Here is an 18486-nt window from a genome sequence, read left to right as displayed (position 1 = left end):
AAGCTTCTTCCTGCAGAGCCCTCTTCACGTTTCTACCCACCCTGCCAAGAAGCTAATTCCTGATTTCAAGCTGCCTTCCTAACCCAAACTCCAAGACAATAAGGACAGAGAGGAGGAATAAGGGCCAGGACCTCTTCTCCTGCCCAGGGAGTTTGGAGAAAGAAGAAGAGGAGCCAGTGCCAGCCATTCCCCGGGGCTCAGCGCCTGGAGGAAGCTGCTGCCTCTGGATAGCTCGGCCTGTGAAGAGAGGACTTTGCCCAGCCAACATGGAGCCTTGCTACTTTCTGTGATCTCAGGGGTCCCTGTGCGCATCCTCAATTCAGCGGCCACCTCAAACCCAGCAACAGAACACAAGCAGGTTCTGGACCCAAGGAACACCCAGCCTGGGAGAACCAACGTGGGAATCGTTCATAACACCCTGTCCTGAAGCACAAGAGAGGCAGCAGGCCAACAGAACACTCTGCTCATGGCCAGAGAGAAAACCTGCCTGGCATTGGAAAGCCGCACTCAGGCGCCACTGCCCTTCTGCCCCCTCCTTCCTGCCTCCATCTCCATCCACATCCCAGGACCAGGGATGAGTTGGGGTGCTACGTCAGAGAGCCCAAGACCAGCTCCAGCACTACCGAGTGGAGCGGGAAGAGCGGCTTCCCTCTGCTGCTCAGCCTCCCATCCCATCCCCTGGGAGCCTGCACATCCCAGTGACCAAGATACCCCCTGTTCAGGCCAGGAGGCCAGCTCCTGAACTCAGCCCAAGCGCTGCCCGAGGGAGGGTCACTCACCTGGAGCCCACTGGTGTCCTCGCTCAGCACCACCCTGCAGGGCTGCCAACTCCCTGGCTTCTCTCTGAAAGCCAGGGCCTGGTTTGGGTTGGATCTGCAGAGAACGAACGAATGGCTCCTTTCCCTTGCAGTCCAGCTCCGGAGTGACACCCAGCTCTGAGGGATGGGACTCTGAGTCGGACGCGGTCCTCACCACCTGCTCTGGACAGGTGACTCCCGGCAAGTGTGTCCAGCCTGGCACACACTCGCTGGAAGACCCCCAGCCGGAGCCATCTGACTCCTCCACGTGGAAAGGCTTGGTCCACCAGGGGCTGCCAGGGCTGGAGGCTCAGCGTCCAAGCGGAGTCCACCATCTGCTGGGCTGGCAGGGCACTTGTGGGCGGCAGCCCGTTCCAGAGCCACCGAGAGGCTCCTGCTCCATCCCAGGCTGTCCCGCTTCCCTGGACCACAGCAAGGAACTGGAAGGGCAGGAAGGTCCCGGGCACTGCTCGGTGCCTACAGTGTGCCGGGAACACGCTAGGAGCTTTCCATTAACTTCATCTTGCACAATCCAGCAATCCAGTAAATATTATCAGACCCACTTTACAAGTGGAGACAGTCGCGGCCAGAAGCTCATGGAGCACCTACTTCCTGTGTCGTTTGTTGGTGATCCTGTGTCCTTACTGGCTCTACAACCTCAAGCAGCTTCCCCGAGGTCACAGGGCCAGCCAGACGCCAAGCCAGCTCTCAAGACGCCCTGCCCCAGAGCCCAGTCTCGGCCTCTCTGTGGCAGACTTTCCCAAGTGTCACACTGGATCTTGGGAGCCTGTGCAGTACAAAAGTCCTCAAGTCTGGTCCCCAGGCTGCATTTGCTGGAAATGCCAGTTCTCAGGCCCGGGCCCTGGAGGCGGAGCCATTCCTCCAGGTGACTCACACTCAAACACCCCCAGGTGATCCGGTGCGCAGGCCAGAGAACCAACAGCCTGATGCGGGCAAAGCGTGTTGAAAACCACAGGCTAAGGCGAGTAGCACGTCTGTGTGGCCTGCGGCTGTCTCTGTGATCAGAGTGCCTGACCTCAGGGTGACCCGCACACCTGCTCCTGAGGGCAGCACAGGCCTCTGAGCTCATCCTATGTCCTACGTGCTGGCTGGGGGCCCTGTAGCCCCCGGAGTGCCTGACCTCGGGGTGACCCTGGGCACCTGCCCCCAGAGCAACACAGACCCCTGAACTTATCCTGCATGCCAGCTAGGACCTATGTGACCACCTTTTCTGAGGTACAGAATGTCCTGTGATGCTGGCCACTGAACACTTCAGGGCTGGGGGGGCTGAATGGGGGCATAGCCGTAGGAGGCCCTGGAAATACCAGACTTGGCTGTGGAGGTGCAGCCGCGGGGCCCAGCCAGGCACCCAGTGAGGCCTCCCAGGGCTGACTGAGACAGAGTGGCCTTTGTGGGTGGCTCGGGGACTGGGCCACATTGTGGGCTGGAGTATGCTAGAGAGATTTCTGAAGTCAGGGAGCGGGGTGTCCATCAGGGCTGCTGCCCGAGACACCCACAGCCTCCAAGATCTACAGGCTGGAGCCCAGGTTCCGAAAGGCATCGACCAGCATGTCAGTGCCTCTGCCTCTGGAGGCCAGCCTCCCGGAGAGCCCTCTCTGTACCTGAGCTGCACGCAGCGCCCCTCTCCCTCTAGCTTCAGCTGATAATTCTTTCTCACTATTCCAATGTGCTGGGGCCCTGCCCCATCCCCACCCATACGGAGTGGCCAGTAGCTCAAGGCAAGGACTCCATCACACCTGGGCCCTTTGGGGCCTCCTGCAGGGAAGGGGCAACCCTACCTTCCCAACACCCCGAGGCCCACTCCCTGCTGTCAGAGACAGAGGCCCAGCAGGAGCAAGTGAGCTAGGGGCCCCACTACAGAGGGGCTGCAGAGCACAGCCCAGGGCAGGAGGGGCCTGCTCACAGCTCTGTAGTGAGTGTGTGGGGCAGGGGCAGGGGGGCGAGCCTGGCTGCTTTTCTTGGTACTTTAGTTTTTCCTGAGCCAATCAAAAAATGTGCCTGCACCGGATCTTCCTTATCAACTCTGACATACACACATATACACACATGCACATGTACACACGTTGAGTGACCTCGCATACCGAGCTTTCCAGGTGCTGGCTGCTCTAGAAGCACTCTATTTTATGTGGCCATCTCAGCAACTCTATGAAGTAATTTCCACACATCTACCTACCTCCAAGAGAACTTTATCCCCAAATCTCTCTTATTTTTATAATTATTGGTATTGGTATTTATTTCTTTGTTTTGAGACAAGGTCCTACTAAGTTGCTGAGAGTCTCACTATATTGCTGAAACTGGCCTTGCACCTGCGATCCTCCTGTCTCAGACTCCCAAGTACTGGGATTACAGGCGTGGGCCACCACACCTATTACTTATTTCTACCTATTTCCCAGGTGGAAAGACCAGGCTCAAGAAGCAGCAGCTGGCTTTCCTGCGGTGTATCGCTGCCCAACTCTGCTCTATATTGTGTTTCTTGAAGCTCTTGGACCTTGCCCCAGGGCTGCTGCCTGGGGGTGTGGAGGAGGGAGTGGTGCTCACCTTATCAGCCCTTCCAGCTGCATAGCATAGCCCCAAAGTACACTCAACAAGCGTTCTGATGATTTCTGAAGTTTCATCATCAACCACCTGTATTTTCATGTGATACCCTCCCTCCTTTTTTGGTATTGGGGGTTGGTACTCAGGGGTATTTACTGTACCCCCAACCCTTTGTTATTACTATTATTTTTTAAATTTTGAAACAAAGTCTTGTGCTAGTCTTGAACCTGTGATCCTCTGTTTTCACACTAAAGTTCATGGCTGAGATGAAGGTTCCCTCTGTGTTTACAATTCTATGGGGTTTGGCAAATATATGGTGCCACGTACCCACCATTCTAGCATCAACCCGAAGAATGGGTTCATTGCTCTAAAAATGCTCTGTGTTCCACAAGACAGCGCCCAAATCCTTACCACAGCCCCCAGGAGTTGGTGACTTTCATAGCCCGTCCTCTTGCCCAGGCATCTGCAGAACTTCCAGCTTGTTCTTAAACAGGCCAAGATATGCTCTAGAGATTCTGCTGTAGCTGCCGCTCTTCCAAGAAGGTTCTCTTTCTCATCTTCATGTGGCTGGCTCCTTCCCACCTCCACCTCCTAAATATGGCCCTTCCTGTCCTCTCAGTCTAAAGTAGCCACAGGGCTTCCGTTACATGGCCCTGGTTTACTTTCCCCATGGAACCCGCCTCCGTCAGCAGGCGCCCTCTTGGTCCATTTGGGCAGCTGTGTGGCATGCGTCTGCCCCTTCTAGAGTCTGAGCCCCAACAGGGAGCTCACGGGCCGTGCTCAGGGTCCCCAGCTCTGGTACATGTCTGGCCTATAAGGGCTCAATAAACAGTTACTGACTGAACCAACGCAAAATGAATGAATAAATAAATGACTAATGCCACACTATGATATTCCACACTTGTTTGTACTTGAGAGTTTGCAAAGAGTGCTTACAGACATTTCCTCCACCTAACTTACAGGCTTAGACTTGGGTTTAAATGGCACTTCAATCAAACAAAACAAAATACTCATATCTTCAATCCCAGCTCCTCAAGGCCATACAATAGGGAATAGTAAGCGTGTTCTCTCCAACAGAAGAGAGTTTATTTCCAAGAGCATTAGCAGTCCTTTGGATTGGACAAGCAGAACCACCTGGTTTAACTCACAGCCACAGGACAAAGGAAACAAAACAAAACAAAAAACACTTGGAGATGCAAAACCCTGCTGGACTGAGAGTAGCCACTGGTGTTTGTGCAACGCTGCTGTGAGTCAGACACCATGCTGTGGGTCTGTGCACCATTGACACAGACCCACCTCCCCAGTGAACCACAGTCACTCCCCTTCCATGTGAGGAGGGGAGGATGGACAACTGTGGGGTGCAACAGCAACTTTCTCGAGACTCAGAGCTAGGGCGTGGACCTGAGGTCACCTGGCAACACTGGCAGTCCTTGTCCTAGCCAGGAAAGCAGAAGAAGCAAACATCTGGGGAGCCTGTAATAGGCGGGCTCTGAAAAGGTTAAACACCAGCACTAGAGAGAGTTGGGTGATGCTATTTTAAGGCTGAGATTGGAAGGGTTTGCAAATCGCCAGCACCTTATCTCTCCACCTGGCAACTGGGCCAGGAGTCAATGAAGGGCACATGGTGGGGGTGCCCTGAGGAGGCTATGGCAGGAATAAGGTGTAGATTTGAGGTCTTGCCTTTCACAAGAGTGTGCAGGTAGCCGAGCCCCTCCACTTATGTGGCTCTTACAGATGCCAGAGATGTCCCAGAGAAGGTGGGGGTCTGGCCCCCTGGTATTTTTGAAGACTGGGCAGGAGTGGAGTCCGAGATGGGCCACGCTTGGCCGTGCCAGGCAGCTGATCACCCCACTCTTTCGGCCTCTGCCCACACAATTATCTGAGGAATGTGGCTTCCTGCCTTGCATCAGAAGGCAGCAGTTTAAAAGATGAAGAAATTCCTCTTTCTTTCCATAATTTGTTATTGTCACACCATAACTGACTCAATATGTTAAAAAATACATATTTTAAAAATATTTTGTTGGTGTATTGTAATTGTACATGATAGAATCATAGCGATACATTCATATATGCTCATATTTTCCTTCCCCTTCCACCTCCTCCAGTTCCCTTCAGTGACTCTACTGGCTCTCTCCTCATTTTCATGAGGCTGCTTTTTCTTTTTCTTCTTCTTTTTTCCAACTTCCATATATAAGAAAAAGCATGCTTCTGCACAGCAAAGGAAATAATCAAGAACCCAAGGATAGGGCCCAGAGAATGGGAGAAAATCTTTGCCAGCTACTATCTGACAGAGGACTAATATACAGAATATATAAAGAATCCAAAACATTTAACATGAACCCCCCCCCAATAACCCAATCAGTGAGTGGGGAATTGAACTAAATAGAAACCCCCCCCCAAAAAAAGAGAGAGCTCTACATGGTCAACACACACAAAAAAATGTTCAACATCATTAGCAAATAGGAAAATAAAAATCAGAACTGCTTGGATCCCACCTTAATCCGATTAGAAAGCCAGTCATCAGGAATACGAACAATAATTAATGCTGGTGAGGATGTGGGGAAATAGGAACCCTTATGCCATTTGGTGGGACTGTAAATTAGTATAACCACTACAGAGTTCAGTATGGAGGCCCTCAAAAGACTAGGAATAGAACACCCATATGTTCCAGCTACACCACTCCTTAGTATTTTTCCAAATGAATTAAAGTTAGAAGCCAGGTGTGCTGGCGCACGCTTGTAATCTCAGCATTTGGTAGGGTGAGATGGGAGAATCATGGTTCGCGGACAGCCTCAGCTACAGAGTAAGGCCCTTTTCAACTCAGTGAGACCCTGTTTAAAAATAAGGAATAAAAAATAGGGCTGGGGGTGTAGCTCAGAGGTAGAATACTCCTGGGTTCCACCTCTAGTACTGCAAAAATAAATAAAGTTTGAATACTATAGTGGTACATGCATACCCATGTTTAAAGCAGCACAATTCACAATAGCCAACCTAGGTATCCATCAACAAATGAATGAATAAAGAGAATGTGATATAAGCACTCAACAGAGTTTTACTCAGCCAGAGAGAAGTGTGAATTATGTCATTTGCAAGAAAGTGTAGGAAACTGCAGAACATGATGCTGAAATTAGCTAGACTCATAAAATATGTAAAAGTTTTAAGTCCCAACCTGAAGTCACGGGCTGGTTCCCTGGCTTGAGGTTCCTCCAGGTGCTTCTTGATTCCTCCCCTTGTGCCTCAGGAGGCACAGAGAGCCCGACTCAGCACCCCTTTCTACCTCAGGATGCCTGGGTCCCACAGGAAGCCCTCTGGATGCTCGAGTACACACAGGAAGCTCCTTGACACCCCCCATTGGGTTTCCATTATGAGGCATCCATTCCATCTTCTCCCTGGCCTCTTCCTACACCACCATCAGGACCCAGAGGCACAAACTTAACCCATCACCCAGTGGCAGCCTGGACCATGTCCCACAACCTGCCCAGTCTACACCTGACCCTGACCCCAGCCAATGTCTGCACCTGAACCTATCAAGTGGCCTGTGCACAGCTGAGTCCTCCACAGCAAGGGCCCCAACCCAGTGGCCAAGAGAGGGGGAAGTTCTATGTTATTTAACCAGGTCTTTAATTTTAATAGCACATTGTATCTGATTGGCAAAAAACAAAGGGGCCTGAGCAAGCTGTGTGGGGTAGTGGCAACATTCCAAATCTTAGTCTTGTGCCTGACACAGGGATATCTGCTTTTCACAGATAGCTGAATGTGTATTTCAGATACGTGCACTTCACTCCATGCAAATCTTATCTAAAAGAACAGCAAAATACCTGTTTGAATTCAAGCTGGCTACACGCATCCTGAAGTGCAAAGGTGCCTGACAATATGGAACCATATCCCAAAAATATAGATGCAGGGGTCGCTAGAAAGTTTGAGGGGTGCGCAGACACAATCTGGGAATAAGTTACCAACCTTAGAATTTAAAGAGTGGATATTAAGCATACGACTATAATTCTTTCTACTTTTCTATATGTTTAAAAATCTTTACAATCATATTTTGGAAGAAATAAAATTGAAATCAAGCCAAATTGTCAAAAAATGTGGGAAATAGCATCCAAGGCTGTTTGGTTGCAGGGGGTGCATCTGGGAACTTTGCAAGAAATGAGAAGCTACTCCTAACCCAGCATCTAGTGGAAACATTATTGTGTAAAACCCCACATCTGTTATGATCACTCTTATCTCTCACCAACACTAGGGCATGCTACAAACACAGACTTTCAAATAGGTTCAAATCCCAGTCCTGCCACTCAGCACCCCGGAAGCCCCTGTCCCTGTGTTGGTTCATTTGTATAATAAAGACAGGAGCTTTGCCCCCATGGGATGGGGAGGATGAGAAGAGGCCATGCTCACCAAGGCCCTAAACCAATGCCTGTGTTGCCAGTACCAAAAGATAGAACTGCTACCCAAAAGGAAGGATCTCAAGCCATGAGCAGTGAGGCCCCACTAAGCATGCACGCTCAGTAGGGCAGCTGGCAGGGTGAGAAAGAAAGTCCTGTGAGCTGGTATGCAGGGAGAAGCTTGCCTCATCTGCTAACATCGCTCAGTCCTTGAGCTAACAAGCTACTTTGACTATTATTTTTTAAGATGCTACCAAAAAACCAGCCTGGATGAAATTTTCCTGGCAAAGGGCATGGCAGCTGGTTGAGCTGGTGGGTCAGAAACAGTGTTCTGGTCCCTTCACCCAGGGAGGGCTCCTCCATCCCACCCTGACCCCACCCAGACCTTCACCTGCCCTGTGGAAACAGCTCAGGCAGAGCCTCCCCTGGGCCGGGCAGGTCAGTGCCCCGCAGCCCTCTCTGTCTTTACATCTTTGCAGATTTATTTGTTGGTCCACTGTGTCCAATTATATCCCCAGAGCACAGCACAGGGCCTGGAGCATAGAACGCTCTAAACAAATAATTTGTTGAAAATGAATTCCAAGTGTTCGGGAAAGTGATTTCACTCTCTCTATATTGAAAACTAACTAGAAAACTGGGAGGGGGTCAGGGAAGGAAAGTCATAAAACAAATCCAGCTATATCCATGTCTGTCACAAGCGGCATTATATAGCTTTCAACTATCAAAGGCGCATGCAGTGTCTCATGTGGTTGTACTTTTGTTGGGGGGGAAATGCTGGGCCCGAGGGAATTTGCAGGCAGCAGACTTCTCCCAACTCCTCTTCCCACCTACACAGCCCCAGGGGGCGCTTCCCTCTGCTTCTCCAACCCAGCACCCCTCTGCAGGCAACGGGTCCCCCCACGAGGATCTTCAGGGACCTGGATTCCTGTTTCCCCAAGAAGGAATTGTACCTGTGGTCCTGTGGCCTTATGACAACTGGAGACACAAGCCAACGCCACGGTCATGTGCTCAGAAATCTGCGCTTGTAAAGCGAAAGACCTACCGTGGAGGGTTCCTGTTGTCGCCTCTAGCTCAGCCCCCTCTCTGTTCTCACTACAGACAGGTACACTGAGTCCCAGATATTAAAAGGGCCCCATCAAGATCCCACTGCTGTGGAAGAAGTCAGGGGATCAGGTGTCTGTATACTTCAGGTCTCATCTTCTGAGAAGGCGCTCAGCCAGACTTGCTTGGTGGATACTCTGAGGAGTCCTGGTCCCAGAATGAAGGCACTTGTCCCCCCAGGTAAGACATGATATCTCAGGGGAAATACATCCCCAGGCCTTGCCCTTAGCCAGAGACCCACCCTGCCAAGACCACGCCTGGTCCGAGGTCACCCTGTGTAATGACACAGAGCCCGAGGGATCAACTAGGTAGGTCAGCAGGCCAGGCCTGAGCTGTAGTCAGCCCCTCCAGTCCTGCCTGCTATGCCCTCAAAGATGCTCCCCAGCACTGGGCAACCAACATCCTACACATAAATCTCTGCCCCAGAGTCTGTTGCCAGGGAAACCAACCAAACGTGGTGTAGCCAGGGACAGGAAGTGGTAAGACCTCCTGTGAATACCAGTAGAGAGATGGTTGTGCTGGACATTGACCACCTACTGAATACCAGGGCATATGTCCATGTCCTCTCTCCCTCAAGGGAAGGCGTTCAACGCCCAGGCATCTTTCTGCTAGAGGGAGGTCCGCAGCCACCTTCACCCCAAGGTCTGGTATCTGGGATGGCTGCTGTGTTCCAGGGGAGCAGCCTGCTGGGGAGGACAGATGTGTCCATCTGCTACTCAGGGCTTTTCACAGACTTTGTCTCATCCTTGCCTCTCCTACCCTGTGAAATAGAATTGGACAACGGCTGCTTTGCAAAGGAGGAAACTGAGCCCCAGTAAAGGGGAATACCCTCAGACTGAGTAGCTCACTCCTCACGGAGCCAAAGTTCCAGCCCTGGTGGCTGGACACCCAGCCCAGTGCTCGCTCAGTCCCCCCACCCACTCCGCCTGCCTTCAGAGTTCAGAGGAATGGAACCTGACCAAACCATCCCAAAGGTTTTAGCCATATCTTTCTGGAGCCGGAAAAGTCAGAATATGCCTTGGACTTGCCTCATTCTCTTTTGTAAAGAAAACCATGTGTTTACTCTCTTGAGCCAAAGTTAAAACAGAGCTGAGGTTTCGCCAGCATCAACTTTAAAAGTTGGGCAGAGGGTTAAAATCCTTTGCCCTCATGCCTGTTTGTTTATGCTTCTGGAGCAAAAGAAGGAGGTTGCTATATATGAGAAATGGTCTCATCTGAGGGGCTGTACCTGCAGGGAGGCAGGGGTCCAGCCAATGCCGAGGTGCATCCTGGTTCTCAGACCCCCCAAGTCCAGGGTCCCTCTGCTCTAGAGACCAGAGCTCCTTTCCCGTTGCAGCTCCCCCTTCTGTTCCACTTCTAGGAGCTCAGCTAGGAGGGACCCTGACAGTTACAGCATGCCAGCAGGGATGCTCCTGCCTGGGCACTGCCAGGAGCACTCACAGAGGGAGGATGCCCAGGAAGCCACTCTGGTCCCAGGGGGGCCCTGTACCCACGATGCACCCTCCACCTAGCTCATGCCACGAGCTTAGCCAGCCTCCACGGGACAGGCAGGCTGTGCTTCCGTAGCAGGAGACATGTGCACGCAAATACTGCGCCATGTAACCAAAACCATCCTCCCAGAGGATGTCACAATGGCTCAGCCCCCGACCCACCTCCCCGTCAAAGCCCCTGAGACACAAGAAGAAGCTCCACTTACCGGGCTCCCTCCTGGGGAACACTCTCTTCTGCAGACTCATGACCACAGAGCTGGAGGATGAGGCGAGCTGGAGAAGTCCCTCCAGACCCGGAACGAGACGCCGCGGAGGGATGAACCGCAGCCTCTAGGGGTGGGAGTATTTGAATGGGAGTTAAGGACGACAAAAGTAACTCCTCGTTAGAACTGTTTTTCCTCGGCGGGGAGGGAGGGGAAAAAAATCCCTTTCCCTCTGCCAGAAAATCTTTAACGTTTCACCACGGTCGCTTCCAACTCCTGCTCGCCTTGCGAGGCGAATGTGTGTGAAGCTGATGTTATTTCACTGACTCAAGCCCTCGGATCATAAGCCTTTTCCTGTACCACAAGCAGCAATGCAAAACCTCAAACTTTCCTTTGGACCCGGGAAGACGTTGTGAGGGAGAAGAACCCAGTTCCCTCGGAGGTTGAATGTATGGAAAATGCATTCCCCTGGAGGAATCATCCCAGGCACCCTGCTCTCTGCCACCCCGCCCCCCAGTATTTCTAGAGAGTTCTTGTGTGTTTATATACTTGCATGGGACAAACACACCTAAAGCCCTTGCCCTAGTTGAAGTGATTCATTTTCTCCCTCACACACACACACACACACACACACACACACACACACACACACATGCACGCACACACAGGGCCTGTTTAATCCAAGTGAAAACGCCTTTCATAACTCTGCAGAGGCTGGCAGAGCTGAATGCCGCCTGTGTACCAGAGGGCAGTCTTTCTGGGGAAGGTGGAGACTGGCTTTCATCAAGACAAACAGCAGGCACTCTGACCCCCACTATGTTAGAATCAAAGGACAGGGGCCCTGGCTTCAGTAAGTGGGCTGTAAAATGTTCTCTGCCCCCTCTGCTCAATTTCCCCGGCTTGCCTTGTCCTACCAGGAGATTTTATTTTTGGACTTGGCCAAGATGGACTGTTATTTTAAATGACCAATTTGACTGCTGGGTTAAGTAAATCTTTGGATCCCCACTGCAAAGACCAAAAGAACATATAAGTGGGCAGACAGAACTGGAAATCGGGGGAAGGGATTAATACCTCTGATGTCTAAAGAGTGTCTCACAGCGATGTGCGATTGGATGGAAGGGAAAGCGCTCTCTACCTGACAGACAAAAAAACTCACCAGAGACAGACCCTGCCCGGTCCTGAGTTGCCCATCACCTGCCAGCTGCCCACCGCTGCCTCTCAGGCCTCCAAATTAGTGTCACCTTGCAAGCCACTTCCAAGTCACTGGGATGTGCCAGCCTCCGCCTTAGACGGTCCTTTCTCAAGGAGGGGGCCATCTCTGGTGTCTGCACCTGGAGTCAGAACAGCTGCCTAGAGCCGGCCCCACCCATTGTGGGTGCGGGTGCCAGTAGGGATCTGGCCTACCTTGCCTTGCTCTGAGCTACCTGCTGGGGCCCTGGGACTGCAGGACGCCACAGCTGGGCAGAAGCACCTGGACACCCACACGATGCCTTGCCTGTAAGCAGTCCCCAACCTCAGCAGCAAAGGAAGGGCTTGATAAACTGGAGAGGAATCGCAGACATTAAGTAGCAGTGGTAAGGTAACACGTTTGGTCCTAAGAGACATCTTCATGATATTGCTAAGGGTATAAAATAGTTTACAAAAACCAAGTGTACAGTTGACTCACATACATGAAACAAGATTAAATTTGGAGAATTTAATTGAGTTATTTTCCATGTTCACCAAAACCCCTTTGGGCTATCCACTTTCTTACCCATCATATTTACTCATGTTTCAGGAAGGAGCAATAGCTTTCAATCAGACCATATATGGGATGATAGAAAAAAATTTAAATTACAAAAAAAAATGTTTTAAGTCCAATCATTGCCTTTGAAATTCCCAAGTAGACTTTGTTAAATCAAGAGCAAAGACTATAATCTTAGAAGTCATGGATTTGGGTCATATGAATCAAGCCCTTGAACAAAGGAATTATTTATCCCATGTGGGGGCAGAAGAATGGCCTCTCTGAAGACATCCACGATCTGATCCCAGGAACCTGTGGATGTTTTGCACTTCATGATGAGGGGGAAGTGAGGTTGTGAGTCTACTGATCCCACAAAAAAGGTTTTCCCCTGGATTATCGCCACAGGCCCAATGCAATAGCAGCATCCTTAGACATGGGAGAGGGCAGCAGCAGAGGAGGCCAGAGTCAGGAAGAGAATTAAGAAGGCCCGCTGCTGGCTTTGAAGATGGAGGAGGGAGCCACCAGCCCAAGAATGCAGCACCCCAGAGGTTGGGAGGCAAGGAAACTGTTCTCCCCTCTAGCTCCGAGAGAGAGGAGCGTAGCCCTGCCAACACTTTGACTACAGCCCAGGGAGACCCATTTTGGACTTCTGACCCCCAGAGCTGTAAGATGATATTTTATGTTGTTTCAAGTTGCTAAGTTTGTGTGGAAATGCATCGATTTGCATTTGTTTTTATTTTACTCGTTTCTTTGATGTCAAAAGCTTGGCTTTACTATGAAGAGAAAAGCCTGCAGGACAGAGCTTTTAAGTTTATGTCATAAACCATAGATTTGGGGAGAATACAGAATGACATCAGGGCAGCTGTCTTATCCAAAAGGAGATGTAAATAAATCTGCCTGGTGGGTGGGAGGACCGGGTTCAAAGCCACAGGTTGGGATCCCAGGAGGACTTTGCCCTCCTCTGAAGTTGCCACCCAGAGATTGAGCTGGAACACCAACAGAGGCATGATTTTCTATACCTGTGTCCCATGTTCTTCTTGGAATTCCAGAAGAAGAGAGCCACATTTGAGTGTCCTTGACCTACCCAGAGTAGAAATGTCCACCAGGGTATTGGGACAGAGACTTCCTGAGTCTCATGAGGAGTATAAATGCAACTGGATGTCCTCTGTGCTTTGAAAAAGTATGTGAAACTGGCCAGAGTGACTTTTATGGATCCAGAAAACAGATGTGTCTGAGGCCAACATGGTGAGAATGGAACCATGGGGAAGCTGACAGGCAATCTCCGAAAGGAATTCCAGCAAGAGGCCAGAAGGATGTGCACACCTGGCGAACTCCAGGATAGCACACAGCAGCCAGCAGGGAACCTGCTGGTTAGTTACTTGGGGGCTGAGTCATCAATTGGGAATTAATAAATTTAACTCAAATTGACAAAAAAGTGATTTCCATCTTCCACAAACACGGAGGGTTAAGAGTTACATCCAAATCGGGTGTGGTGGCACACACACACGTAATACCAGTACTTGGGAGGTTGATAAAAGAGGATAGCAGATTCAAGGCCAGCCTCAAGCAACTTAGCAAGACCTTCATCAACTTAGCGAGACCCTGCTTCAAAGCAAACAAAGAAACAAACAAACAAACATCTGGGAGTATCCCAGTGGTAGAACATCCCTGGGTTCATCCCTAGTATAGAAGAAAAAAAAAAAACTCTATTCATGCATAGTGATGTATGCCTTGTAATTCTAGTAATTGGAGACTGAGTCAGGTGGATCATAGGTCACACACACACACACACACACACACACACACACACAGAGTTATATTCAATCTCAGAAATAAAGATTATGTGTTTGTGTATATTTTCTTTTCTTTAACTATGCTAAGGTGTAAGCAGGTTATTTCTGGCTGGTGGGATTGCGCATTCTTTTGATTTCTTTTTCTTTGTATTTTCTAATTTGTTCCTCCCCCTATAGGAATAGATTTTGTTTCCTGGAATCTATACATACATAGAAATCCCTAGGCCTTGGGGTCAGAACAACACATAGGTTTAGGGGTTGTGCTCTCAATGAGTAAAGAGATCTTTGTTTTGTACACTGATTTATTCCAAGAGCCTGGAATCATGCTTGATACATAGTAGGTGTTGAGGTTAGATATAGAATGCCCCTATATATATATAAATATGGAAGAGTTCATGTATTAATGTTCAAAGTTGATGTAATTAAGACATGAGGGTTATAATCACATCAGTAGATTAATCTATTCTAATTGGTTTACTGGATGGTAACCTAGGCACATGAAGAGTAGCTGGGAAAAGTGGACCCCTGGAGGTGTGTTGTTAGGGGCTGTGCTTTTGTCTTTGAATCCCTTGCTTGTTTAGACTCTCTAGCTTCTGGCCTCCATGATGTGAAAGAAGAGCTCTTGATCTCTCTCTTTCTTCTTCCCACCACCATTCTATGAACTCTACAGACCTGGCCTGACATGAACAGAACCCTGAAATCTCCAAAAACTGTGAGCAAGTAAATCTTTCTTTCTCTGAGTTGTGTGATCGGTTGTTTTAGTTTATAGCAGTAAGAATGCTGATCAAAAAGTGCTCAAGAAATGCGGCTGAATGCTTTCCTCAGCTCCATTACATGTCTTTAACCTGGTCGCCCTGGTTTCAGTGTTGATAAAGTCTTCATCTCATTCATCATGCTGCCAGGGCTTCAGTGGGAAGTTCCAGAGTTGTTGTAGAAATTATTAGATCAATGCCATGTCTGTGAGGTTGACATTTCCAAAGCTTACACAAGTGGTGAAACTAAGGGGCAAACATGTTACTCTTGGCTGCTTGGCTGGAGAATCTGGGCAAGTGTGTCTAGGTTTGAAGGCACTGGCTTCTGAGTTCCTGGCCACCACCAGCTGCAGACAGTGACCTCAGATTACCAAGCTTCCTTGCACTGCTCCTTCTTCTCAGAATACACCCCCAGTATAAATAAATGGGGAGCGTGTTGGACAGCACAACCTCAATAACTAGGGCAAGTTAGAGGAGCTAGAATATAAAGGGGGCTCCCATATTCAGGGAGGTGACCTCTCCATCTCTTCCATTTTTTCTATATGTTCTCACACACACAAACCCAAATCCTTATCATTCCTACCCTGCACTAGGGAGACTGAGCAAGTATCTTCTGTGATACCCAGGTTTCTGCAACCCAGAGAAGTCCCATCTCTCCTTTCAGATTATGCCCAGGGAAAAATGTAATGGGGCCCACCCTACTCCACTTCTCCATCCTATTTCTGGCCACTGGGCATGCCTCTGATAGCCCTTAGGGTAAGAATCCTGGGGCTCTGAACTTTTGAGTTTCCCACCTACTCAGCCCTCCCTTAGATATCCAAGCTCTCCTTAGATATTCAAGGCCCTTTCTTAGCATTCCTCAAATTCCCCCTCCTATCAGGGCTGTGGATACAGACCCTTAGTTATGAGGCAGGTCCTACCCAGCACTGAGCTAGTTCTGATTAGGCAGCTTGGCCACTGAGGCCCATGATGACATCAATGTTGTGGGCATGGGAGCTGCAGTGCTGGAAAGCCCAACATCTTCTCAGTCCCATGTCCTGGCTGAATCTACCAAGCCTGCCTCTTGTTCCTGTGAATAGGCCATCCATTTCTGAGCCTGGAGCCTGTCCTAGTCTCTGGCCCTTGACACAGTCTCCAGCTAGTTTGGCAGCCTCTAGCTGGAGACTGGGCTAAGATGCATGCCCAGGTTCTATTCTCCCAAGGCTGCAAGCTAAATTCCCCATCAGAGCCTAGCTCAGGCTACTTCACCAGAGCAATTGGCCTACATTGAGTCCAACTCTCCACTCCCTGTTACATAATTGACCCATGGTGTTCTCCAGGAGCAGACCCACAGCAGTCTGGGGCCAGTTCCCACAACCCACTGATTCTCCAAATTCCCTGCTGACACTGTCAAATTGCACTTAACACAGAAGAGAAAGCTGAACCATCCCAAGATCACAAACTCCTAAGACTCTGCCTCTTTGTTCTCTGTTGGGGATGTATAGTAAGCAGCCTGCTGTGTCCTGCATCAGAAGAAATCAGTCTCTCCATCGGCCACTTTCCCACACTCTCCAACAGAGCATCCACACCATGTGAAGTATAGGCGTCAGCCCCGGTGGCAGTGGTCCAGAGGAGGTGAGACAGCCCAGCAAAAGTCAGCCAACTGTTTTTTGGCTTGATTTATAATCATTAATCCAATCTCTTTCAACCCTATGGATGGTAAATGCATCCCAAAATCAGTGTTTCCATTCAACCAACCCATTAGTCTTAAGATGTTCACTGACTTCTTTAATGATTTTACAGACATATTGTATTACATAATATTACAGACATAATATATTATATAATTTATAGCATATTAAATGTTTCATCATTTTCAACATTTATGTTAATTTCAAGCACAGATTGGCCTTCTGTTATGGTCATATATAGAATATTCCCTATATAAGAGCTCAGGGTTAATATAAGATTTATCTGGGTAGTAACCTAGGCTGGTAGGGTGTGGCTGGAGGTGGTAGGGTGTCCCTGGGGGTGCAGCCTTGGGGGCTTTATAGGTTTTTCTGCCCCTTGGTTGCTCACATTTTACTTTTAGCCTCCATAATGTGATAGAGACAAAGTCTTATACTCTCCCTCTTTCTACTTACCACTGCCATTCCCTGTGATCCATGGTCCCCTACCTCACATAAACTGCACCCACAATCTTCATTATCAAATAAATCTTCCTTCTTCTGAGTTTTATAGTCAGTTGTTTTGGATTATAGCAGAGAGAATGTTGACAGAGACAGAAATTGGTACCGGAAGTGGGGTTGCTGCTATAGCCAAGTCTGACCGTGTGTTCTGTGAGTCTTTGGCACTGGTTTCTGAGAGGAAATCGGAAGGCATAGAATGTGGCTAGTAAGATAGAATGTGCTCAGGAGACTTTGGAGGGAAAAAAGGACTCCATGGAAAAATAAAGTAGAGGCCACACATGTTACATTCTGGCAAAAAAAAAAAAAAATCCTTATTGGCATTTTGTCTGTCCTGAAACTTTGTGTGAGAACTTGAAGATGATAGACAGCCCTTTCCACACTGCCAAGGGAAGTGTTTGCACAGCATTGTTCTTTATTGTTGGCTTAATTTAAAGGGAAACTACCACAACATCTGGAGCCCTTGATGTCTTGCAAATGAAGGAGGAGGATGTCCCCACATTCCTCACAGCAGGAACCCACTTAGGTGGCATTAATCTTGATTTCCAGATGGAACACTATATGTACATAAGTAAAGGCAATGACATCTACCTCATAAATCTGAAGAGAACCTGGGAGACGCTTCTGCTGATAGCTCATGCCATTGAAAACTCTGCTGATGTCAGCGTCATATTCTCCAGGAACACTGGGTAGTGGGCTGTGATTAATTTTTCCACAGCCACTGGAGCCACTGCAATCACTGACTCTTCACTTCTGGGACTTTCACCAACCAGATCCAGGCAGCCTTTCGAGAGCTGCATCTTCTGGTGGTAACTGACCCCAGCACTGACCACCAGTCTCTCACAGAGGAATCTATGTCAACCTAACTTCCAATGCACTGTGCAACATAGATTCTTCTTTGTACTATGTGGACATTGTTATTCCATGCAATAACAAGGGAACTCACTATGTGGATCAAATGTGATGGATGCTGGCCTGGGAAGTTTTGTGCATGGATGGCACCATATACCAGAAATACTCTTGGAGATCATGCCTGGTCTCTATTTCTACAGAGATTATGAAGAGATTGAAAAGGAAGACCAGGCCACTGCTGAGAAATGTATTCCTATGGAAGAATTTCAGGGTGAATGGACTATTCCAACTCCTGAGTTCCTGCTACTCAGCCTAAGATTGCAGACAGGTCTAAAGGCATGTAGGTGTCCTCTGTCCCCATTCATAAGTTCCCCGCTGAAAATTGGAGTGCGCATCCAGACGCTGAATACTGTTCTGCAGCTCTTACTGCTCAAGTACAGAGAAGGTCAGGACAACCACAGAGTGATCGTAGGCTGTTGTTCTTCAGATACTTCAACAAAGGGGAAATAAGGTTGACAGAAAATAAATATCACTTTAAAAAAAATAATGGGCTGATTAAACAGCAAAATATTAAATTAAACAGCAAAATATCCAACCTGCATTATGAATATTGATAATCACATTCAGCGAATTGTACACCAAATTTCAGGAACAGAAAGCAAAGCAAAG

General features: G+C 49.0%; 1 protein-coding gene and 1 pseudogene across 2 annotated transcripts in view; one reads left to right on the top strand and one right to left on the bottom strand.

Moving 5' to 3' along the window:
• Positions 1 to 10575, bottom strand: part of IL16 (interleukin 16) — a gene marked incomplete at both ends in the record, with an annotated part of 79560 nt that extends 68985 nt beyond the window's left edge. Inside the window, one exon of the mRNA XM_080691671.1 lies at positions 10536 to 10575. Within this exon, the coding sequence (XP_080547797.1) occupies positions 10536 to 10575 (40 nt within the window). The remainder of the gene's footprint in view (positions 1 to 10535) is intronic.
• A 328-nt stretch (positions 10576 to 10903) lies between these two features.
• LOC308260376 (small ribosomal subunit protein uS2B-like) lies at positions 10904 to 18161 on the top strand (annotated as a pseudogene). The gene is made up of 2 exons: positions 10904 to 10944; positions 17403 to 18161. The product of its transcript is annotated as a small ribosomal subunit protein uS2B-like (transcript).
• The last annotated feature ends 325 nt before the right edge of the window (positions 18162 to 18486 follow it).

This window comes from Muscardinus avellanarius, assembly GCF_963383645.1.
Source record: "Muscardinus avellanarius genome assembly, chromosome: 3".
Lineage (NCBI taxonomy): Eukaryota > Metazoa > Chordata > Mammalia > Rodentia > Gliridae > Muscardinus > Muscardinus avellanarius.
Note: the sequence above shows the minus strand (reverse complement) of the source record. Positions and strands in the feature narration are given on the sequence as shown.